This window comes from Cydia fagiglandana, chromosome Z (assembly GCF_963556715.1).
Source record: "Cydia fagiglandana chromosome Z, ilCydFagi1.1, whole genome shotgun sequence".
NCBI classification, from domain to species: domain Eukaryota; kingdom Metazoa; phylum Arthropoda; class Insecta; order Lepidoptera; family Tortricidae; genus Cydia; species Cydia fagiglandana.
In genome coordinates, this window is record NC_085959.1 from 15,171,624 (window position 1) to 15,197,109 (window position 25,486).

A 25,486-nucleotide genomic window follows, 5' to 3' on the forward strand; every position below is an offset into this window, starting at 1 on the left:
TCAAATCCATGACATATATGTATAGATCTACAACGTTGCTACAAAACGAGTGTGTGATCAAATGTGATCATACTAATATAATTTGTGGATTAGTCTTCGTGCTATTTTTAATCAGTGAAAATTAATTCCACTTACATTTCACAAGAAAGCATACGAGTACAGTCAACGTCAAAGATATGTCCTCACTCCTTTGTAATAAGGAGGAAAATGTAAACATATCTTTGACGTCGACTGTACACCTTTAAATACATATTATGTCGCCGTAATTAAACGTCACAGCGACAGATTCGTTAGAGAAAGAGGTACGGAGTGTCTCTATACAAAATCTGGCGAGGCGTGAAACAGCACAATCCACTACGTCCACTGTGCTACGTGTTCAACACAAGCCATCAAAAACTATTTTTGATAATAATGGTTTCAGGTACATCATCAAACTTACATAGACGAATTTAAGTTTTATTAAGAGTTATTTCGTAAACATGGCTATTTGTATTTACGCGCGTATATACATACCTACCCAGAGTAGCCTATAAGAAACCATAATAAATTCATTGCTTAGGGCCAGTTGCACCAACGACACTTGACATAATCAACGGCCTCACTCAGCTGTTCACTATGAAACTTTACATTTATATAGCTACAATAAAACCCTTAATAAATCATTCCTTTACACAGCGATTTTCTTTAAAGATTTTTATATTTTACATCGGGAATTTTACAAGCTTTTATTTAACTTGCCCTGCTAGTATATAATTATACTTATGTTAATTTCTTAGTGTGGGTCAAATCTCGGAAGCTAGATTTGACCCACTTGCCGATTTTGTCATACATATGTAAATCGGACGATAATGCAATGCCTATTATGATGGCATGGAGGTGATCTGGTGACGGAAACAGGAGGTTGTCATAGGAACTATGTGATAAAACAACGCAAATTGTGTTTGGGTTGTTAGAATTGTCTCCACGAGTATTAGTTGCGACTTTGTCACGTTGATATAATTCAACGCGACAAAGTGACTTAGGTAAAAGAATGTTAGCCATGTCACTTTCTATCACTTTTATCGAATCAAATTAATTTGGTAGGAAACTTATAATAAACATGTGTGCGCATCCTTAACGACTTTGTTGTAAGACATGATGTATTTAAATGGTGCGTCTTGGTCACAATAACCATTCGCATAATATTGTTGACACTTGGGCAATCGTCAGAAGAGAAAAGGTGCGGTAATATGAATAATTGCGCGAGTTCTTTACACAGAGCCTGGTGAAGAAGTAACATTAGTAGTAAGGCTACTTATGTTACTTCCTACTGTCCGTAAAACCTCAGCTTAAAATAGTCAATTTTGCTCGCTAGCTTAATACAGAATTGTAAAGTACGAGTACTCGTACTTAAGTGTTTAATTAAAATTGAAGTTTTTGGGATGAGTACTGTATACTTGTAAGTAATTTGTTATATTATTCTAGTTTATTTTTTTTACTCTTAAATAATAAGTCTTGTTAGAGGTGGTAACACTTTTTTGAAGGGCATACATTGTATATCATTTCATTCAAACATTTCTTTACTTTTTGCTACCTTTATGTACATTGTAAATCTGTTGTAGAATTTGTTTTCTTTTGTGATGCATTTAAGTAATATTTACTTTAAGGCCACTTGCGCCATCCAGGTTTAGCCACGAGCTCGGGGTTAACCAGTTAAACCCGGAGTTATGAGTACAAATTAAACCCTGTGCTAACGGTTAACTCCGAGCTAGTGGCTAACCCTTAGCAAGTAGTCGCAACATCCAATAATTAAATAATTTTTTTGATGACTTCAACTTAAAATGGCACTATTACTCGTACATAATTTCGTAAGAATTAAATACCAGTATGAGTTTATTTAATGTACATTCATGCCTATAACAAATATATAATTATGTTAAAATATTGATAGATTTACGAGATACTCGGGTATGATAAAAATTATTGTTATAAAGATTTTGTTATTTATTTATAGAAATATGGAGTTCGTGTTTGCCACATTAAAAAATAGCGCCAATTGTTGTTTTATTCTTATATATGTTCCTAGCTAAATTTCCTATCTTTATTCTTAATTTTGAGTTAAGGACAGCAAGGTAGGTTCTAGTATTTAATAAGTTATTAAGATATGTAATTTTAGTTTGTTAAAGCCCCATTAAGATGTCGTAGGTTCAGAAAATAGAGTTTTTGAAAAATCGTACCGCTTATTAGCAATTACCTATTAGACTTCATCTATTCGAATACTGTTTCTTTTTACTTTCGCTCTATGGATAAAAATTATGAACATTATGAATGCACATTAAATAACTTATAACAATTTTTGCCCATAGTTTAAAAAAAAAAGAAAATTGCTTCTAAAAATGCGCAATATCATTTTTTAGGGAATTCATCGATTACTTATTTTTGTTAATACTTACCACTTCCAATTTCAAAAATATAATATCTGCGAGCACGCACATCCTTCTCGCTCACGCTTACCCTCAGTGAGAGTGAGAGACACAAAGCTACCGAGCCTAGCTACGCACTCGTAGCATCCTTGCCGGCGTAGTGCGCAAGTCACAGGCAGTGGAGGCGTATTTAATTTACTTTTGTAACCAGGAGTGGAGTGGAGTCGAGTGAAACGCAGACTAATTTTACTTTTTATAATTGAAAGTAACTCAAATACGGTACAGAATGTAACTAAGCCAACCACCAAACGATGGGTCGGGAGCCGATCGCATCGATTTAGGGGAAAGGCGGGAGTGTATAATAAGTGAGCCGGGTAACCGTCAGCACTTGTTATATTCGAAGAAACAAAGATAGCGTACAAAATTGGCAAGGGCTTCTTATGGATCCTACGTTGATCAAGCGTTCGCGAGATCTATTTCGACGCCAGCGCCATCTCTTGACATATGTTGGCCCTAATGACGTAGTTCCGCTATTCGTCACTGGATGTCGTTAGTAGTGGTGTTACATATTCTCCCCCTCTATCCACGAAGACGTCTCGGCGAGTAGGATTGACATTGATTCTTATATTCGTTAGTTGGTAGCTTTGGCGGTTGTCTTCCTAGGCCTTCCTCTCTTCCGTATAGGCTGTAGAGGTTCCGGTAAGGTTGGGCCATTCCCTCTAAATGGGGTTAGTGCTGAAGTATGGTAGGTTCCCACTTCCTTCTCGGGTTCGCTAGGGTTAACCAGTTTGTACGATGTCGCGCCTCGCTTAGATTGCACAACATAAGGTCCATCTCGGCGTGGCATCAACTTGTTACTCACTCCTTGGGCGGAACGGCTGGCCGCGTGGGTATCGGCAAGCACTAAGTCACCGGCTTTATATCCTGGGTCAGGCCGTCTTGCTTTGTCAGCTTGTTCCTTCCGAGTTTCTTCTTTGTCCTGTCGGAGTTGTCGGGCTCGCTTTAGCGTCTCAGCCAGTAATAAAAGTTTCGGAGTAATGACCGGCACAAAATTCTCAGATAACACAATTTGCTTTAGGTCGTGTGTGACATCGTCGGGGGATCGAAGTTCGCGGCCAAAAGTGAGATAGGCTGGTGTATGGCTTGTCGCTAGACTCACTGCTGTGTTCATAGCAAATCTTATGCACGCAAGCTTTTCAGACCACTCCCTGTGATTGTCCTGCACCAAGATGCCAAGTTGAGTCTTTATATCCCTATTTTTCCTCTCTACGGGATTCGCAGCTGGGTGGTATACAGGGGTGAACGTATGGTGAATTCCAAGACAAAAGGTGACCTTCTGCATAACAGCACTAACAAATTGCGATCCGTTGTCGCTATGAATGCGCCTGGGAACACCATATCGAAGGAAAACTTCATTTATCATAGTCATAGCGCATGCTTCCGCGCTGGCTGTATCCAGCGCGAACAGTTCTACCCATCCGGTTGCTATATCCTCCACCACTAGGATCCAGTTTTTATTAGTTACTGAAGTTGGCAAGGGTCCGAACAGGTCGAACGCTAGACTTTCGAATCTCTGATTGACTGCGGTGGTTTGCAACAGTCCAGCAGGTTTTAGGTTTGTTGGTTTATAGCGTTGACACATTAGGCAAGTTTTCACATATGATTCTATGAATCTTCTCATACCCTTCCAGTAATACCGACGCGATATCCTTTGATAAGTTTTTTCGGCGCCGTAATGACCTGCTAATGGATCGTCGTGATAAGCCGCCAAAATGTTTTTCCATTCGTGCTCGGGAACCAACAATTGGGCATCATCGTTATTTTCATCTGGATTGTATTTATAGAGCACACCGCTATTCAATACATATCCTTTGCCGCCCCAATAGATAGCATCTTCTCCTTCCGTCTCTAACGCTGATATGATTCTAGCTATATGTTTGTCTTTCAACTGTTCATTGCGTATTTCAGAAGGTTTGCGTGCAGGCATATCTACCACAATGGTGCATAATTCGCAACTGCTTGAGTTATTAGCGTCACACTGGGGTCTGGACAGAGCATCGGCAACCACATTTGTCTTTCCTGGTGCATACTTAATCGTAACGTTGTACGCTTGCACAATTAAAGCCCAACGTGCCAATCTTCCCGTGGGTGTTTTAATCGTTAATAGCCATTTAAGCGCTTGATGATCCGTAACTAATGTTACTTGTCCACCTTCAATATATCCGCGGAATTTGTTGAGTGCCCAAATTAGTGCGAGTGCTTCTCGCTCCGTGGTGCTGTAATTTCTTTCTGCGGAAGTTAATAGCCTGCTAGCATACTCAATCGGGTGTTCGTCCTCTCCCTCCCCCTGGACTATGACGGCTCCGATTGCGTAGTTGCTCGCATCGGTCTTAATTATATACGGCTTGGTTTCATCTGCTGGCTTCAGAACTGGTGCAGAAGTAAGGTGGCACTTCAAATCGTTGAAAGCCTTCTCCTGGGCTTCTTTCCATTCCCATTGAGCATTCTTTTTTGTTAATCTCGTCAACGGTTCGCTGACCTTGGAGAAGTTCGGAATGAAGCGTCTGTACCAAGAGCAGGTTTGTATGAAGGATAGTAAGTGCTTGAGGGTTTTGGGCTGTGGTAGACTAGTAATCGCTTCCACCTTGGAGGGATCCACTTGTAAGCCGCTTGCGGTGATCAAGTGGCCTAAATACTTGATAGAATCGCAGCAGAAGTGACATTTAGTGAGGTTAATAGACAGATTATTCCCTTTCAGCACTTTCAACACTTTATCCAAATCCTCAAGATGTTGGTCGAACGATTCGGACAGTATTATTAAGTCATCCAGGTACGCCAGCATTCTCACATCTCCTACCAATACCTTGACCCGGTCGATAAGTCGTTGGAAGGTAGCAGGAGCATTCCGTAGTCCAAAAGGCATTCGAATAAATTTGAAAATTCCGAATGGCGTTATGAAGCTGGTTTTGTTCTGGTCTTCCTCGCGCACCTTTACTTGCCAATAACCAGAGCGCAAGTCAAGTGTGGACATAAATAGAGTCGGCTTGGCGTCCCGTAGAAGGTCATCAATTCGTGGCATCGGGTAGAGGTCCGGTACGGTGATGGAGTTCAACCTTCTGTAGTCGACGCAAGGGCGTAGACTCCCATCCTTCTTTGGCACTAATATAACAGGAGCAGATCATGGTGAAGATGAAGGTTGGATAATACCTTCGCTGAGCATCTTGTCGATCTCGTTTTTCAACTGTTCCCTTCGGACTGGAGACAGCCGGTAAGGTGGTACAGCTATTGGTGCGTGGTCGCCTGTGTCGATAGTGTGTTCAATCAACGTCGTTGGTTGCTTACTAAATAGGCAAACCTCCTTACTCTTCATTATGATCCCTTCTATACGGCTTTTCTGTTCATCATTCAGAGTTCCCATTTTGACTGTCCCGATGTCTAATGTACACAGGTCAATGTCATCAGCAGTGTAGCCCGTGAATAGCGCTTCAGAATTTGGCGACAGGGTAACTTCGGTTTCTTCAATCGCCTTTACCGCATCCGCGAACATATAATCCATATGGTGTGGCTCCGGTACGTACCCATCAAATGTATCATGAGCTGCAACCTTGGGTTCATAACCGTATGTCGGGTTGGTGTGCCTAGACACGACATCTGGGTGTAAGTCGGGCTCAAACTGGGCCAATGATACGCTATCAGGTCCTTCCACGATGAAATCATAATTAACTCCTGGACGTTCCACAAAATTCCAGGAACGTTGAGGTATGTTGAGGACCATGCCTGCATCTTCTATGAACCCCATACCCAGCAACGTTTTATTTTCCTTAGCATGTGGAAGTACTACAAAGGTTGTGGGTACACTCCGATCACAAATTTTGACTGGCACTGTAATGGACAAGACTTCTTCTCGTCGTTTCAAGCCGTCTGCCATGGTTATATTAGCAGTTTGTCGAGCAAAGCTACATTGTCTTTGCTTTAAGCACTTGTACAGTTGATAGGAAGCCACACTGGATTTAGCGCAGGGGTCGACAAATGCTGTGCCAATAACATCAAAGATGGCAATCCCCACCTGCATTCTCGGGCGGGCGTCTAAGTTGATGTCTAGCGCGCAAAACCCAGTTTTCTCCATCTTGATTGGTTGAGCTTCTTTACACTTAGGGCATTTGCTTCGTGTGTAACCAGGCATTCCACATCCGTAGCAGTAGAGAGTCGACATACTTGGTGACGGCGCTTGGGTTGACTCCGTTTTAATCTCTTTAGGAGGTTGTTGTGTTTCACCCATTTGCTTCAGTCTTTTTCGACATTCCTCAACGGTATGGCCCGTAGCACGACAGTACTCACAGCGCTGTTTCTTTTTGGTTTGCCCAGTTTGCTTTTCGAATTGGTCTTTACACAAAACTGATGAAGACTTCTCACGTAGCACCTGTTCAACATTCCTAGCAGCAGTTAGCAGCTGGTCGAATGTCATCACTGAGTCACGTGGTATTCTCTCGCGAATATTAATGTGCAACTGACCATGAATAGCATCTATTTGTAATTCCTCTGTCAAACCCGGTGATCGTAGCTGGGTCAACAGGGCTCTGTTCTTTGCGATAAACGTTTCTGTCAGCATATCCGACGGTTGCTTGCGTGAAAATACTTCCTGGAATATTTGGACGCCAGATATCTTCGGTGCAAAAGCGTGACGCAATCTTGCCTCGAAGTCGGTCCAACAGGTAATATTATCTTTCACTCCTTGCCACCACGTAGAAGCTTCACCTTTCAACACCAGAGGAAGACTCATAATAGCAGCCTCGTCCGACATGCCATTAACCTTTTTATATACTGATGCGGCTGATAAAAACTCTTCCAAGCGTATAGATTCCCTAGTGCCGTCATAGGAAAATGACACGTTAGCAAATGATGCCGTTGTAGTCCTGACACCGCCAGCTGCGGCTTGAAGAGCTGCGGCCGTAAGTGACGTCACCAACTGCTGTAGCTGCTCCGTAGACATAGAAATGTTCTCCATCTTCTTTGTATTGGAAGGTCCGTGAGGTTTACGCGGTCTCAATCCCACTCTCAGTATAGGTCTTGTTTTGGGTGTAGCCGCAGGTCCGCTTCCGGATTCCGCCAGCTTGGAGGTATTCGGCCGAACGTTGAGCGCCAGTTGTAACCAGGAGTGGAGTGGTGTCGAGTGAAACGCAGACTAATTTTACTTTTTATAATTGAAAGTAACTCAAATACGGTACAGAATGTAACTAAGCCAACCACCAAACGATGGGTCGGGAGCCGATCGCATCGATTTAGGGGAAAGGCGGGAGTGTATAATAAGTGAGCCGGGTAACCGTCAGCACTTGTTATATTCGAAGAAACAAAGATAGCGTACAAAATTGGCAAGGGCTTCTTATGGATCCTACGTTGATCAAGCGTTCGCGAGATCTATTTCGACGCCAGCGCCATCTCTTGACATATGTTGGCCCTAATGACGTAGTTCCGCTATTCGTCACTGGATGTCGTTAGTAGTGGTGTTACACTTTAGATTTAGGATTTAAACATAATATCTCTGTTCATTTTGCTTGCAATAGTTGAATGCCATGAGGGGGGTGGACTCTGATTTGATATCGTTTTGATATTATATTTGATTGATATCGGAATACGCTTTCTGTATTAAGACTCTCTTTGTCATGAAATGTACCTAGGTAGGCACTTACCTACTAGCGCAGTCAGAGGCTAAATTCGACTTGTTTTATTACAATATACTTACAGCTCGTGTCATAAAAATCAAAACGTTTATTACTTATTTATACATAAAAAGTACCATATCACCATAACTGACCATATATGGTCATGTCTAACCATAGAGAAATATAAGTAAGGAAAGAGTGGTAACTCCATACATCAGTTTTCTTACCAATACGCGAGTTATTTTGTAGTCGACTACGGTAAAAGTTACTAAGGAAAGTGCGGGCAACATTTGCATCCATTTAATTCCAATTTGGTCTACATGGATCTTATAGGTCTTGAGAGCCATATGTAATATGTATACATAGTTATAAAACAGATACAACTTGCTGAGTAACGACGTTAACAAATTCCATGCTAAAAACAAAACAATCATATGGTTAGGGAGGCGAGGTAGCTAAATGGCGTAATTCAACGGCGCCGTCGAGACCTATCAAAATCGAAAGATAAAATAATTTCGAAAAGAAAAGCTCGTATGGCAAAAACCATTTTAGCGGTGGGTTTGGCGTGTACGGTTTTTCAAAAATGTTAAAAAAAACAGTTACTTGGGCATTCTCGATCGCGTCAGATATTCATACTACGTATGCCCCGAGTGCCTCTGATAACAACGGTATACTAATCTGCCGGTTTGCGTGGTGGGGGTAGGCATATAAAGTAGTCAAAAATGCAAAATAAAAAAATTTACTCGAGCGCGTCAGATTTTCGGAAGGGGTGTTAAGTAGGCCCCAAGGAAGCTTCCTTTAAAAAAACTGACGATTTCGGCGTGACGATAAGTTACGATGAATTTTTGAAAATGCAAAAAAAAAAGTTTTTTTGAAATACTCGAGCGCGTCAGATTTTCATAGGGGAGGTTTATCTCGGTATCCTGAAAGCATATTTTTTTAATCTGACAAAAATGTTGGTGGGTTCTCTTAATCTGACCGATTTTATGATGCTTCAAGTCAAAAAGTTTTAACTTTGGACAAAAATGTAAAGAGACCTTTTTTGTGTAAAATAAAATTACCTTTTTTGTTTATTTAAACTTTTTTTTTGTAAAATGTATCGTTCGCGACTTATATGCCGCAACGCGTTCTTAGGAAGACGAAATGGCTCCTCCACACTTCCAGTCATGCGGAAACCGGCAGATTTTGTATTTTTAGTAAGTTTTAGATTATATTCTTCAAAATAATTAAAAAAAAAAATCGCGCTCGAGAATGCCGGATTAACGTTTTTTTTTTACAAGTTCGCGACCCTATAACTCGGCGGCGTCAAGGACTTATTGTCAGATTAGTTAAATTTAGTCTTTAAACACTAAAATCAACCCACAATATCTTAATCTGACGCGCTCGAGTATTTCAGACTATCCATTTTTTTTTACTAATCTGATCGTCTATCCTAGGCGCGCGTCACTACATATAGAGCTAAATACTTTACAAGGTTGTTCTATTAGGTCTAAGGTATCTCTCATATCTTAAACTGCCACGGTCGAGTATTGCCGAAAATTCCCCTATTCGCCTCCCTAACTAAAATGTTTGGTTTCACAAACAGATGATTGCACCGAAAGTAAATGATTCTAAAGTACTACTTACTTATAGGTATACTCGTAAACATAAAAACATTTTAGCCAAGTCTATTCAAATAAGCCGCCGCGCAAAACCGTCCATCAAATTTAATTTAGTTTTAATGGTCCCGGTGTTCGCGATTAGTAATCAAATCTTGCAAATTAAATTCGACCGACTTCCTGCAAACCTACTCGTAAGACGGTCGCGTTTGTATCGTCTATCAGTCATAGTTTAACGGCCTAATAAGTATGGTAACCTATAATTTAACCGGCTCTGTTAGTAAGTGTATATAATATGTGACGTTCCATGGCAAAAGGTACCTTATGGCGGCTGGCGCTTAGCGTCGCAATAATATTGGAGCGGCGTTAATAATAGCGTAAGCGCCAACCGCCATAAGGTACCTTTACTCGTGGGACGTCACATATTGGAAGTTAAATTAGACCCACTTCCCGATTTCCGATGCTTTGCATACATATGTAAATCGGATGACAATGCAAAATTAGCTGCTCTGATGATGGAGACAGGAGGGCTGTTACCATGAATCTGATGAATTTGACCAGATTATATCGTACAGTATTAGGTAGTATCCAAATTGCTTTCTATTTGTTTAGGCGCAAAACCGAGACCCAATGAACTAAACTGAGTGAATATACTTAAGATGAACTTTTTTCACTCCACCAGCCAAAGCCAAAAAAATACGCTAAAGGGTGCGGCTACGAAATAAATGTGTTTCAGTACTTATTTGATACCGTTTATTATATAATATGTTACCCATAAAAACAAAGAAAGATACACATACGTATAGGAAATTTACATCGATGGATATATTAAATGGCTACTTTAGTTACGTCTATGACAAAGATTTCTGATTGTGGCACGGTGAGATGATTTGGTTAATCAGTCAATTAAAATTGACAATTAGATAATAAATTACTCGAAAAATAATTCGCTGCAGGTTGCGAGCCCAACTACCCAATTACAAATAGGTATCTTCTGACTCTCGTAGCATATGCACCACATATCGTGCTTTTTTTACATTTCATTTCTAAAAGTGGAGGTTTCATTTACAGTTGTTGGACCCGCAGATAGAATCCTGGCGATTTTACTCATAAATATGTTTTATTTTTTGCTAATTAATAATATAAACAACAAAAGTAGGTAATAAGATACCTACATATAAATAACATTCTGCGTCATATATATAAATTAGGGATATATACCTACCTATATGCGTTTTTATTAACGATAAACACGATGGTGCGACGACATTGATGTACTCGTGCGTAAACAATTCTTAATTTCATATCCCCCGTTGGAGTAAGGTCTGTGTGGAAAGAGCCATAGAATATATTGGTTCCATTATATTCCACAACTATTTTCTTTGCAGTCCGCACCGAGTTTACAAGAAGATAAACGCCCGGCACCGAAAGTGTAATCTTATTTGAAATTAAATTTTTAATTGTAATTTTTCAACACACTTGCTCGGTAAGCGTGCTATTTCACCCTGGTGCAGCGGGAGGTAAAGTATTTTTTACTCCCATGCGAGTAATAACTTTTTTTTTAATTATGTCACTAACTCATAAGAACTAAGTAGGTTCTATCGTAGTAAGTAAGTGTAGTGGTACTCTGTAACTCAATGTAAAATTTGATGAAAGGTCAGTTTTCCAAATATTTAAAGTAACTTACATATTTGCCAGACAAAGTTTACTTTAGAAGTGAAGTATCAAGATTTCAAGATAAAAAATTGTGCAGCTTGACATAATATATGTATGACATATTTTGAAAACGGACAATAGGTACCTATATTTGTTAACTTTACCTTACGAGTAGGTATAAAACGATTAGATACTTAAATACATTTCCATCAATTGTATATTTCATATGTCATATTTCAGAATTTTTATCAATATGAAGGTATATTTTAATTCGATAAGGATATAATCAAAGAATATCGCACTGCACCTGTAAAGAATATCGGGTCGGGTCGGTGTGTGATATCCAGACAAATTATAAGCTTTTTAATTACTATTATTAGTGGAAGAAAGCTGGTTATTAGCTCCTTATTACTTAATCATTTCACTAATAGTCTACCTATGATGCTGCTATTCTTCAACACAAAATATACATAAAGATAAAGTATGAAATTGAAATGTGTCTTTTGGTATTCATAATTGTATATGAAGATACATAAAGCCCTTAAAGATTAAAAAAACCTGTAATTTACATTTACACACTTGAATCAAATTCGCACCTTTAGGTTACAATAATATATATCTACAGTATAAATATATTTTTATTTGTAAAGATATTAAAACAATAAATATATCAAAACCAAACAGTAGGTAAGTATCGATGGCACCAAATAACGAGTTTAGGCCGATCCAGGCCCATGCCGGAGGGATGGAGTGGAGAGGACCCAGAATCCTGTTTCTTAATATCCCAAATACCTATAATACAAATAGGAGTATTTGTTTAGGGACGAATACGAGTAATGAGTTATTGCACTTGCACTCCTCAGTTGAAGAAAATAATACAGAAAAATAAAACAGTAACAAGAGATAAAAACCAGGAGGCGGTCTTATCGCTAAAGAGCGATTTCTGCCGGACAACCTTTTGGTTGCGGCGGATATAATAAATTCACACATGCCAGTATTCACAAATGCAATGAAAAGAGGAAACGCAGTCATTAATATATTTACACATGAGAATGAGTAAATAGATAGAAGTGTCACGGAGGAGATACAAAGTGTAATGAATACAAATACTTACCTAATATTAATGGCAATTCTATTGCCCAACCTTAATATCTGGGATAAAGAAACAGGCATTAGCTGCGTGTTTAATAATATGTGTAATGTCATTAAAAATATTCCTACAAACGATACTTACGGATACTATAAAGGTACACGTGATATCGAACTACTGCATGACGTAAACGTAGTCCTAGTCACTATTCGATGCAAATATTGCCTAGAATCCCTGGAAGTACCTGTTTTCTTCGTATTCATCTATGTACCTATTAGATATCGTGTATGTGAGAAAACCGAAATAATACTGACGCAGCGTACTCTATGCAAAATACCAATAGGATGCCGAGCCACAGGCGGGATAGACGAGTCTCAGTATCGATACATTTAGTTATTTCATTCATTAATCTATTATTATACTTACTACTTTTGCCACATTGAGTAACACCGATTTATATTTGTAAATAACTGTAGGTATATAAAGCAAATAAGTCGTACTATATGATTTTTTATAGCCTAATTACAGTAATTACTACCATGTTTATGTATGTATGTTTAATAAAATTTCATTTGATTACCCTAATCACCGGAATATTTTCCAGAATTTTAATAGTAAGTAGGTAATATAATATGTTCGAAATGCGAATACTTCTTTTCATTTTATGTATTGGTACCTTTCATTAAGTAAATATTCTTTAATGTGCACCATACAGTACACCTAGATACCACCTAGGTATTATACCTTTGTAAATAGAAGATATGTGATAACTTTACTGATTAGGTAGGTACATAAAGTGTGTTATATTTTAATAATTAGTAGACATTAAACTGACACATGGGTTAGTCTTTAAGAATTGAGGTTTGATTTTATTATTAAGCCTTGAAAGCCAATTTGTACAACATAACAATGTATTTTTTGTAACTTAGTATTTTCGTGCATAATATTTTAAGTAAGATTGTTTTCAACCACTGCCCAAAAACAAACATGGAAGTCACTATTGACATATTAAGGACGCAGAACGACACGCTCGCATCCATCAGAAGCGTAATTCAATACTTATCTAACAAGTACTCGAAATAAATGAAATTCTAACTAAAAGAGGACTAACCATGTTATTGGAGATCCCTAATGAATTAAGGAAGAAGTCTAAGCCGTAGAAGGAAGAGTTTTTGGTATGCAGTTAGTCCTTGGGTTGGGGTTTCACCACTTCGCACTTGCCAGGAGTGGCCGGAGTGGGGTCGTCGGAGAACAACGGATTCTTCACCTCCATGTCACCAGTCTGTGCGTAAAACATTGAACACTTGTAAATATTTGTACACATGCCAATAAAATTAGATTTTTTTAAAGAATTAATCCCCATTAAACTGGAAATCGTTTTAATACCTGGTCTTCATATGGCCCTAAATGCGTGTAATCCGAGTTGTGGTTTGTTATGTGTTTTCAATTTTTTGCTTGCTCGAAAAAGGTACGTATGACGAAATATTTGCTCTACTCGTAATCATGATGAAAATTTATATTTATCTAAGGATCCGAGAGGAACCATAATTGTAAAAGATGGCCGCCATTTTTAATTACTTTATTTCTGGTATGATCATGATAATCCACAAGCGCCTTTTCACCAGTGTCTGATGCACCATACCTTGCTGGTAATGGCATTGTAATTGATGGTAGGTTCTTTCTACAAATTAGGCAATCCAATGAAAAATATATCTCCCAAGGCTTCCAAAATGTATGCACACCTGAGATTTCCAGCTTGCTGGGAATTAATTCCTAAAAACTCTTATTTTGGATTTAATTTGATTGGCCTACAGTGAAAAAATGAGAGAAAACTTTAAGTGGTCCGTCAAAGACAGTTAGTTTATTTACCGTGGCGAAACCGGGACACTCGTACACGGTGTAGTCACCTTCCTCATTCTCCTCCTCCGACTCGGGCTCCGACACTGAGCCCAGGCGCTGCTCCAGATCTATCCTACTACAAGAAATAACATCCGTAAAGTTTGTTGACTTGTCGTAGGTAAATAAGTATGAATGGCACTAAAGTATACTAGACGTAGGTCAGCTATAATATAACACAGCTCAGGTCAGGCTTATCTTGTGTTGTCTCGGCTTTTATGCGGGTTAAACCTGGGATCCGTTTAGTAAACCAATGCCAAGAATTGGCTAAGGCGTGGTTTGTTCTCTATGTTTTCCTACACCGAAACGCGATTGGTAAAAATGTCAAATGATATTTCATACATAAACCATTCGGACTTAGTTGTTGATTTTTGTCCGACTATTTACTTGGTTTGTTTGTGTGCATGACTCTAGTGACAGTGCCGCCTATGACAACGGGTGAATCGAATGCTTATTCGCTAGCAATGTATTATAAGCAGCAATGAATACCTACCTATAACAATATACATATTAAAGCTTACTTTTCCATCGCAATGATTTGCTGCTTCTGGTGCTGATAATGGTACATGTGCGCTGAGTGTGCAAGTTTCCTGTCGCCCGTAGAGTCTACCGTGGGTCCTGTCACTCCGTAAGCCGGGTAGTCCACGTCAGCTGCAGCCTTCGCTTTTTTTGCCAACCTGTGCAAATAGGAGACCTATATAGACCTTTTGACTCTTCTGGTACAACCGTTAATAAAAAGTTAGGTTTCTACCTGTCAATTGTAATACGTTAAATTTTGCTTCTGCGTTTTGTATATTGAATTTAATAGGTACTTATGGATGCAATAAACCAAAACCGTGACAACCTACAAATATTGAGATATAAGTAGATACCAAACACTTCCTTAGCCAATAACATACATTCTCGTGTCCTGTGTTTACATTACGTTTGCTGCGTAAAATTCAGGAAAACAGTAAATCTGTAATATTTAATGCACACTCACGTATACCACGCGAAGGTGAATCCGAAGATGGTAAGGCTAACAGCTGCCGCAATAGCCCCGCCTACGGCAGCAAACAACAGCGGGTCTATGGGGTCGTTATTGGAAGCCTCCAGCACGTGAATGTGCTCTCTACCCTTCTCTGCCATCAAACCGTCTTCGTGGCCGTTGCTGAAATGTTACAATATTTTAACGTAATGTACTAATTTGTAAGTAAAGGTTAAGAAACAAATATCTAATATGTATAGGTAACAGGTATGCTCTATAGTGTGAGGAGTCTACAATGATATCTACAAATGGAAGTGGTCTATTAAACAAATTCGTAGGTACATAATTTTAAGCAAAAATGTTATAGCAATAACTCAATGACTGAGGTGCATTTTTTGCAGTACAAAGATTGCTAAATTATGATGCAAATAAAAATATAAATCAATTATTAAAGATAAATAACAGAATTTAGAATTTAAGGAGTGTTAGAACTATATGAAGAAGACTGCCTAGAGATGAACATTTTGGAATGTAACTTGTCATTTTACATGGTACAATTCTGCTGAAAGCTCCCGATAAAATGGGTAACATGAGCAATACGCTCTTTACGTTTTATTTCCTAAATTAAGAGATGGAAATAAGAGCGACTACAAGATTGACGGTTATAGGTACATACGCGATGAATCAAAAATGTATATCTACTTAGAGATCCATACGTAAGCGATAATCGTTATAGGTATACTCGTAGGTATAAATCCTTTGTGATAACGTAAACTTATTTTTCTTTTAAAATGATTTTTGTAAACCCGTATGTACTCTATGTACTAATACAACATTGTTATTTACTGTTCATGTACCTATTTAACTTATAGTAGTATTCGTGTTCAAATCTATAATAGTTTAGTATGTACCTATTGCTACGATATACAGTTACGATATGTAGCATAGCTATTATACAATGATGATGATGATGATGATAATGAAGACAGTCCCCAAGTTTACATCCCAAGTCAAGGGGATGTAAAATTAACCTAGTAAGGCAAGTACTTAATCCCGCTTTTGGTGAGTTACAAAGTAGTTCTGTATATAGTGCCTATAGTATTATAGGAAGGTAGGTAAATAATCACTTTTGAGATCCCAAGGTCGGAGAAGTTTATCCAGCGGGACTTGCAGAGTACAACCGGTACAGATCGATTTACTCAATAATAGGTATAAAGATGAAGTAAACGTACACATTTACTTAGCTTGTCGCATCTATGGGCTATCTGGGATTAAATCACGCCAGATTCGACAATTCCTTCTACAAGGCCTATTTAGACTATAAATATCATTGCATCTCGTCAGCATGTATATTACGAGTAGGAGGATGTATGAGTGCGAGTGGAACGTAGTGGGATAAATATCAATTTAATATATACCTAATTTCTACTCACTAAGTTATAAGATGCATTGTTCCCATTTATAAACCCGCAAATTGCATAGGCAATACAATGTGGAACATGACTGTAATTGTACCTTGCTGATTACTAAATACTGGCCAATCAGTAAAACATAAGATTCCAATAAAAATAACCATATTATATCAGTGAGATCAGGCATTAACCTGCAAACGGAATAATTCCATGCGTGATATAGGGTATTAGGGTAGCGGATATTCTCTAAATGATGGATAAAATTCATTTCAGTTTCACCTCTCCTCATCCTCAACAGAATTAATTTTCAACCAGCCCAGGTTAGTTGGCAGTAAGGAGACAGGTAATCGGTAGTCCTTATTAGCCCTGTAATTAATACTTCACTGTCTACTTAGTCACAACAGATCGCAACTACAAGAAAATTTTTGGCTTACTAATAATTTAAATTACAACTAAAATACAAATAAGTTTTTGGCATAAATTTCATTTTTGGTACAAGCTTTTATCGGTGACTGTACTTTTCTTACGACAGACAACTAATACTCATCGAAACAATTATAAAAACCCCTAACACAATTAAGCAGGTTGCGTTGTTTCATCACAGAGTTCCTATGGGCACCTCCTGTCTCCATCATCAGATCAGCTCGATGTTACCATAATATTGCATTGTCATCCGATTTATACATGCATGCAAAATTTCAGCTCAATCGGAAACCGGGAAGTGGATCAAATTTAACTTGCAAGATTTGATTACAGACAGACAGACAACGGTCAGGTGAAACTAAATAAAAGCTTGTAAAAAGCGACTGCTCGGCACGCTGTCAAGGTACATGTAGGTAAGCGAAGTAAGAGTAGGTATATGTTGACTTGGGACTTGTTGATTGAGAGCAGCTTTTCTGAATCACGAGTTACAGGAGTGCCTCACTCACTTTCTAATAAATAATTAAGATTATAAACCCAAATTACAAGGAAAGGAAAAGTCATATCAATGATACTTAGAGAGATAAGTAGAATTTCACAGTTCAAACTTTGTCCAATTGTGGATACCTAGCCCAGAGTGGTCCATTTTCAGTGTAAAATTACTAGAATGAAAACTAGTTAACAGTGGGGGATAACTATTTCGAAACCATCGGGATATGTTGGTTTCTGAAAATACTTGTTTCAACTTTACAATTTTTACAATGTTATTCAAAGCAATTTATCCCAGTTTTTTAAATAAATCCACGCTGGCATCCGTTGCAAAAAGCTCCACTCGGCGATTAATAAAGTGATCTATACACATACTAAGGTGGCCGGCGGTAAATAGGAATTTTATTATTTATTTAAACTTTATTGCACATAAATAGGAATATTTCGTCAAATCATGGGATTAGTTGTCAAGCGGACCCCAGGCTCTCATGAGCCGTGGCGAAATGCCGGGATAGCGCGAGGAAGAAGAAGAAGAGAAATAGGAATATTTAAATAGGAATTATGTTCCGATTCAATTACGCATCCAACTGAATAATCCTGCAATTGGCAGGTATGTGTTTATCCAGGCGTGTGATTTAGGCCTACGTATTTTGCAGACAGCAGCTAAATAGCTACCTACGTATTTACCTCAAATTTTATTGAAACAACTTTATTATGTACCAATGGTATGCAATAAACGATTATATTCTAGGTATACCACCTTTCTTACATGGGGAATACAAGTAAATAAGACCATTTCTAAAGTAGCATGCCCAAAATTTCTTATTTTGTTACTCACTGTTAAGTAATTATTAAAAACTGTTTTCACGATTAAGATTAATGAGTTAGGTATTCCTTTAATGATGAAATGTAATCAACAATAGTATTGTTAATTATTTTGAGTAAAACATGGCAGCCAAATATGCGTAGTGAGGCAGACTTTATTCAGAAGTTTAAAGATATAACTTTGTGTGAGCTACACTAACAGTGCATAATAGGCAATGGCGCGATTCGGGAAATGACTTAGGGATTAACTAGATAGCTTAACTAGATGGCTTTAACGATATAGTAAAGATATGTGACGTACCTTATGGCGGTTGGCGCTTACGCTATTATTAATGCCGCTCCAATATCATTGCGGCGCTATGCGACGTAAGCACCAGCCGCCGTAAGGTACCTTTTGCCGTGGAACGACACATATCTTTATTATATCATATCTAGTGAATCTCTAATTCATATCCCGTTTCGCGGCGCCAGCCGCCATAAGGTACCTTTTGCCGTGGAACGTCACATATCTTTACTATATAGTATCTAGTTAATCTCTAATTCATTTCCCGAATCGAGCCGTAAGTAGCGCTCACGTTAACGATAAGGCGGGATTCCACCAGTGTGCGGCCCTGTGCAGCACAAGTATTTTTGTACTGAATATGCTTGTGCCGCATAAGTTGTACGCGGCACGCGGCTATTAGTGCTTGAAAATGGAGAGTTCTCCGAAACATATCGCACGAGTGACTAAATCTAAAACCCGTGAGTTAAACCGTATTATTCGCTTAGGTTAAAGATAACTTTATTTTTATATGGCTGACTGTAGGTAAACCACTTTGAACTCAAATTAAAAAGATTTCGTTACATCGCATCGTCTACACTTCTACAGAAACAGGGAGAGTAGTAAAGGTAGATGCACTTGTCTATGAAAAACACCTGTCCACGTCGTAAAAAGCAGGATAAGCTACGAATGTCATGTAACGTTATTGAGGTAACAATAAACCCATGACTACTTAACTTAAAATATAATGATGATCCCTACATTTCCACACTTTTTTAAAGTCTGAGAGGCTGCCACCCTAAGTAGGTACATATGTGCCATTTAAATTGGCATGAAAAAGTACAATTTATTTTGGTAAATAGCGAGTAAGTAAAAACAGTTCAAGATGTTTGTTTAATAAATTCAATCCATGGCAACGGATTGTTGCACAGTTCGATAATAATTGAGCGCTTTAAATTAGAGGGTAAAAAAATACATAGATAACCATTTGTATGGGCATTGACCTCGGACTCAAGTCGCAGTTGCCGAACCTTTGAGGTCTCGAGCCGAGAGATCAGGAGACTAATTTTTGAATTTTTATCGCTCGCTTTCGAATGAATATCGGTGGAAAACGGCTAAATGCTAATTTTTGAAATACGAGCGATAGAAATTTGGAATCTATTGGTATTGACCACTGGATTTCAATTCTATTAGTAGAATTTAAATGTCTAGTAGTGGAGATATTATTTAACGAAATACACGAAATCGAGTGGTCGAAATTCAAAAATCGGCCCCCTGAGGGCTTCGCGGTAGGCCCTCAGATCTCGTTCGACGTGTTGCCTCTCTGTCGCACTTGTAAATTCGTACGTAAGTGTGACAGGGAGGCAACACGTCGAACGTGGTTCGCGGTAAGCCCTCTGGGCTATAACCATGAAAACCGGAGTTCGTAAATTGCGGGCATCTATAATATTTATCTTTTACTCCGATTAAGGCGAACCTAATTAGTCATTTAAGATGCCCGCAATTTGCGACTTCCGTGTTCGCGGTAGTAGAAATGACGAGCGTGAAGACTACTGAGCTAAAAAAGCTCAAATTTGTATGGTTCTGTTTATTTTAAGGCACTAGTTAAATTCCGTGGTGACATAAATTATTAAGTTAAGTATACATCAATGTATTAAATCTTCATTCGAGTTTTAATAATATTTTCAAAGATCTTATAACATATTAGCATTTCTAAAAGTTTGCGTCAAAACTTTCAAGCTTATAAAAGCCGGCCAAGCTAGCCTTCTCATTACCCTAAAAGCAATTCCAGAGGGAGGCTAGCCTTAGTTATCTGTTTGTTACTTGTTTGTTACTGTCAAATGGCAGATTGAGGCACATAAAAACATTTTTACACTAATATGTCGGAACGGTACAAGCGTGATGCATAGTAAGTAAGTTACGTAGACGTTGGAGCACACATACTGTACATGTCAGTGTTGATCTTGTCAGAGACTCGTGGTAATAAGGATAAAAGTGGCTTTACTTACAGTCCGCTTCTTAGTTTGTCTATGTTTTCGGTGACAAGAGTTTTGGTACGACTGAGATTGGGATTTTGCCGAGTTTGGCGAGGTGGCTCCTTAACCATAGCTGCCAAAGGTTCCTCGATACTGGGTGTATCCACTATGACATCTTCTAAAAAAAAATATATTACTTATCATATAGGTACTTACCTTTACATAGTAGATATCAATACATACATACATACATATACTAAAACTATCATAATATTCAGTTGAACATAATATCTGCTTATTAAATCACGGTGGTGAAACGTGAATCAAGTTCATTGTCGATTCACGTCACGAAGCTCTTAGATGCCTAGTTACAGTAGTTACACCTAGGTACATACAAGTACTAGAGCCAGACAAAGCAAATTTTGGACAGACTTAGCTGTGACAGAGTGTGAAAGTGGCTTCTGAAGTGGGTGGAAGAAAAGCTTCACTCTCTTACCTGAGTTAGCTTAGACGGACTCAACTAAGAAATTAATTATTAATAACGTTAAAATAGTGCAAATATGAATGTACCACACTTGTTTTAAAATAGGCTGTGCAGCTTAAATACTATTACTTACGTTGGTTTTTCTCATTCAGGTCAGGTTCAAAATAGCCTTTATCGAGAGGCGTGAGTGCAAATGATTTCCTATCATCACTGGCCGGTTTCTCGGGGCGTTTGCTTAGGCCTTTTATTCCATGAATAGAGGGAGCCAGCATTAGACGTGGTCTCTCTCTGGTTTCATCTGCTTCGTTCATAGACTCTAGAACAAATTTGTGGCTAGGAGCCGTTTTCACGGGATTTTCGAACATACGCTGCACATAAGGGTCGCGGGCAATCCAGTGGGCCAAATCGTCGTCGTATGGCCTCATGATCGATTCACTTTCACCTGACATCTGATTGATGCGATCAATTTCCTGCAAGGTAGGTAACCTTATCTTCAAATCATTATGCGTAAATTTACATTCGTACCCGTAATACATACGATATATAAGATTCAAGGTTCTATCGAACTACTATTCTCAGTAACTAGGTAATTGTAACGTAAGATTTTGAAATTATCCAAAAAATATTACTAAAAAACAGTCTTAAGAATAATTTCCACGCAAAGCGTGACTATTGTATTATAATACAAAGGTATTATCCATGCAAAAGATACGAGTAACGGCTGTGAGTTAATTGATGCTTTACAATAAACAAATTCGCTGAAGTTATATTAGGTAGGTACCTTTAAAAAAATAATATTAGTCCACATAGGTATCCAGTTAAATGAATTGTATTCTGACCTTATTCAGCCAATCGTGGTCGGGTAAAGTTCGCTGTGGCGGCGGAGGCATCCGGGGACTGTCATCGTAGCCTAGAAAGTGTGGCAGCAGGAACCTCGGTAACAGGTACTCCCGCGACTCTGGAATGGGGACGCGCTGCCGGAGCGGACCCCGCGGTGGAGGCTCCAGCGCCACCACTCGAGACGGCGTGGGCTCTAACACAACAAATATTGTCTAAATCTAGGCCAGTGGTTTTTTTTACCTAGCCATCAGGGACCTGGAACCACCAACTGTTTAGATGTCGCTGGCCAAATATTACACTGTTTCACTTTCTCTGGTTCTGTCTCACTTTTATCGAACTGAAATTTGGACATTGTCATAGTGATATTAAGTCGAATATTAACTATCTTGAAAATATAATATAGAACTGTGTAATATTGAGCCAGCGAAGTTAATACTTAAGACCTTTTAAATATGACAAATGTCGATCAAAGGTAAAATAATTATGTAGTTATGTACATTTATAGTTTTTTTGTACTTTAGGATAGAGAAATGGAAAGTATGCCTTTTTTATTTTTTCCAATATTTTAGTCTCCCCTATGTCAACTCCAAATAAAGAACCTAGCAAAATTAAGGAATCCAGCCTCTTCAGTTTTGATCGACATAAATACCATATTATTTATACCTACTAAGATGACTATTAATTATATTGATTACTATTATATTGGGTGAGTTTTGCACCTAAATGTACATCCACATCACACAACTTACAGTACATAGGAACATTAAAAAAATTATTAAATACTGACGTATACGACAAAGGAATATGTTCGTATATAGTATATACCTAAACCTGTTCAAACTACTAATTCCATAATGTAGGTATGGATTTGTACAAACAAATAGCTAGAGCTTCTTTGTTTCATATTTATTCTGTCAATTCCAGTTTCAATTACTGCTTAACAACTCTTCATACGAATATGACACAATATGCGTTCACTGGACACAATATACCTGATAACTCGTACTTACTGCAAGACAAGGCAACAGTGACCCTCCAACACAGTAATCATCTCTTTGTATTTTATTCCACGATAGAATTATTAAGACTATCAAGTGGCAGTGAGGCTAGAATTTGTAGATGTTTTATTAAATCTGAGCCGGAACCTATTTATTAGAAAAATGAGAGAATAGCTATGTCCTTTAACTAATTTAAATTAATTTTGTTGTATAGTTATGTAGATAGTACTCGATTTCAGGCAGATCGCCAATGAAAAAAGAGTAACAGGTGTCAGCCAGTGAACTGAAGAAACATTTAATTAATTTTCGAATCATTTAATATAAACTAAATATGTATTTATATTTTAGTACTAGGTAGTTGTCGCGCACAAATAAGTTAGTTTTGAGGACTAATTAAATTCGCAGCGCAACACACTGTTGATACGGGAAACTCGTTATCAGTTACGATAAGGACTAAGGGCATGGGCAAAATGTAACAGTTGGTTCCATCGAGTGTGTTTCCGTGAGTATGGTTACCTGGAGGCCGGGCAAGGGTGCTCGCCGCTGAGGCCGCGAGCAGCGCCAACACCAGCTGCGTTGGCATCCCGGGGCACCACCTTTGACGAGCGTCAGCGTGCGCTCTGTTTACTGTCTGCGCCGTCCGCGGCACGCTCGCGCATGCCCGCGCGTCGATCGATACTCCGCCCACATCCACTCGATGTCGCCAACCAAACGCAGTACGACCTAACCGACACCCTCTTACCTTAGCTCCGTTATTTACAGCCCGTATAACATCACAACGGACCTTTCAGCGTTGTAACCAACACTTGTGCACCCATCTCGTGTTTTCATCTGCGATACACGACCGTTAAGCCTGTGCACATAAGGTTCATTTTCAATTAAGCTCAATTCATTAATGGATAGGTACTTATAAAAGAGATAACAATATATAAAATAGCACATCCATTGAAAACGAAGTATGTAAAGCGTTAGTAGCATCACTTTTCAACAAAATTGTCAATACCTATTTCCATGCCTATTTCAAAAAATTCCAACAGGGCGTTATTTCAACTCAACCTCAACTTTGACTGTGGAACCAACACCCAAATCGCGGGAAAAAATGGCTATTTCATATATTTAAGTTGCTGCTGCTGATTATATACATAGATGTTGATGTTTTCTATGGAAGAGCCAAATTTTTTTGTGAAGTCGTAGTAAAAACCCAAACTTATAGTAAAAATTGCTTAATTAAAAATCATAATTTAAGGTGCAGTACGTTCAGAAAATGGAGTTACTAATAATTGTAGCGCTTTTTTTGGATCACAATGCGGCTGCTATAATAATACATTTACATTACGATACAAGTGCGAAACGCAGGAAATTAGCAACGAATGGCGATTAATTGGGTTGAGGGAAACGAGTTGCGTAATTTCGCACGTGTATTGACCACATTTTACAGTACATATACGGCCCTTTAAATTTACGACATAGGTACGTTCCTATTGTGCTCATTACCGCACTAGGGCGGTAAAGCAGCACCATATCTACGGAAGTGAGATACAAATATTTAGAGGACATTTTGAACCTAAGTATGTTTGTGTTTTTTTTTCTATAGAGCGAAAGACAAAAATTCAGGATTCGAATCGATAGTCCCGGTATTGTGATCAAAAAAAGCACTACGAATTTTTTAATACTCCGTTCAGTTAGTGCTCATTAAAGACATTTCGGGACTCGTAACTCGTAAGTAATAACACACTTTGCACACTTACATTGAAATGTACATTGTTTCACTCGGTAGCAAAATTTGTTTAACCTTCATGTCTTTGTAACCATCGCAACACTCATCCACTTTTCGAAGGTGCTCTGCAGTTTGCTATACTGACCTTATTCATTACAATCTCTAGTGTACTGTGTACCTACTTACCTACGGACATTTGGTTGAAAACCACCTAGGTACTTCACGGTCGGAAACTTGCAATTCGGGTGTGTTCTCGTTTGTCCCCGTCTCATGTATGGCGACGGTAGCGTGGGTACCGTGGAGCGGGGACAAATGGGAATACACACTGCAATTTACAGTCATTGTAAGCCTCGTACCAAGTACGTACCAAGTAATACAGACTGTACATATAGTAGGCGCTTAACATGCTTGAACTATCAAAGCTTGCTAAGTAGTCTGTTCGAGATCCCGAAAACGGTGAAAAATAAGGATAATACTCCTAAAAATACGTGTGATACCTCATTCCATTCGTCATGATGCCTAGAAAAAATGTATTCGAAGCGTGTATTAGCACACAAAAAATATCAAAAGTTATAAACAAAAAAGGGGGGGGGGGGGAAATTGGTGTTTTTTATTTCAATTATATCTCAAAAAGTATTAAGATTTAAGAAACCAAAATTAATATTATAAAAGAGGAGGATATTTCCAATAAAACATTCTATACTTGCAGAATTGTATCTCCATTATTTATATTTTTTATTCAACGCTGAACACAGCCCTCCGCGCCTCATTTTCGGGAAACGCGCGTGGCGTGGCGT

At 38.5% G+C, this 25,486-nt stretch overlaps 1 protein-coding gene across 1 annotated transcript; it reads right to left on the minus strand.

Moving 5' to 3' along the window:
- Positions 1–10,396: 10,396 nt before the first annotated feature.
- On the minus strand, positions 10,397–23,709 carry LOC134679483 (uncharacterized). Its single transcript, XM_063538414.1, has 9 exons — positions 23,489–23,709; positions 21,974–22,167; positions 21,268–21,604; positions 20,684–20,828; positions 16,961–17,047; positions 15,285–15,452; positions 14,824–14,979; positions 14,276–14,381; positions 10,397–13,688 (listed from the first exon to the last, which is right to left on the minus strand). The coding sequence occupies exons 1-9, from the start codon at positions 23,553–23,555 to the stop codon at positions 13,590–13,592; spliced, it is 1,359 nt and encodes a 452-aa protein (XP_063394484.1). The 5' UTR covers positions 23,556–23,709; the 3' UTR covers positions 10,397–13,589.
- Between the last annotated feature and the right edge of the window lie 1,777 nt (positions 23,710–25,486).

Excerpts from the sequence above, each read along its gene's own strand:
- LOC134679483 (XM_063538414.1), bottom strand. The coding sequence starts at position 23,555 with ATGCCAACGCAGCTGGTGTTGGCGCTGCTCGCGGCCTCAGCGGCGAGC. Across the intron at positions 20,829-21,267 it reads CCTGAATGAGAAAAACCAAC|AAGATGTCATAGTGGATACA; the intron begins GTAAGTAATAGT and ends ATTTTTTTTTAG. Across the intron at positions 14,980-15,284 it reads TTCACCTTCGCGTGGTATAC|GTTGGCAAAAAAAGCGAAGG; the intron begins GTGAGTGTGCAT and ends CTATTTGCACAG.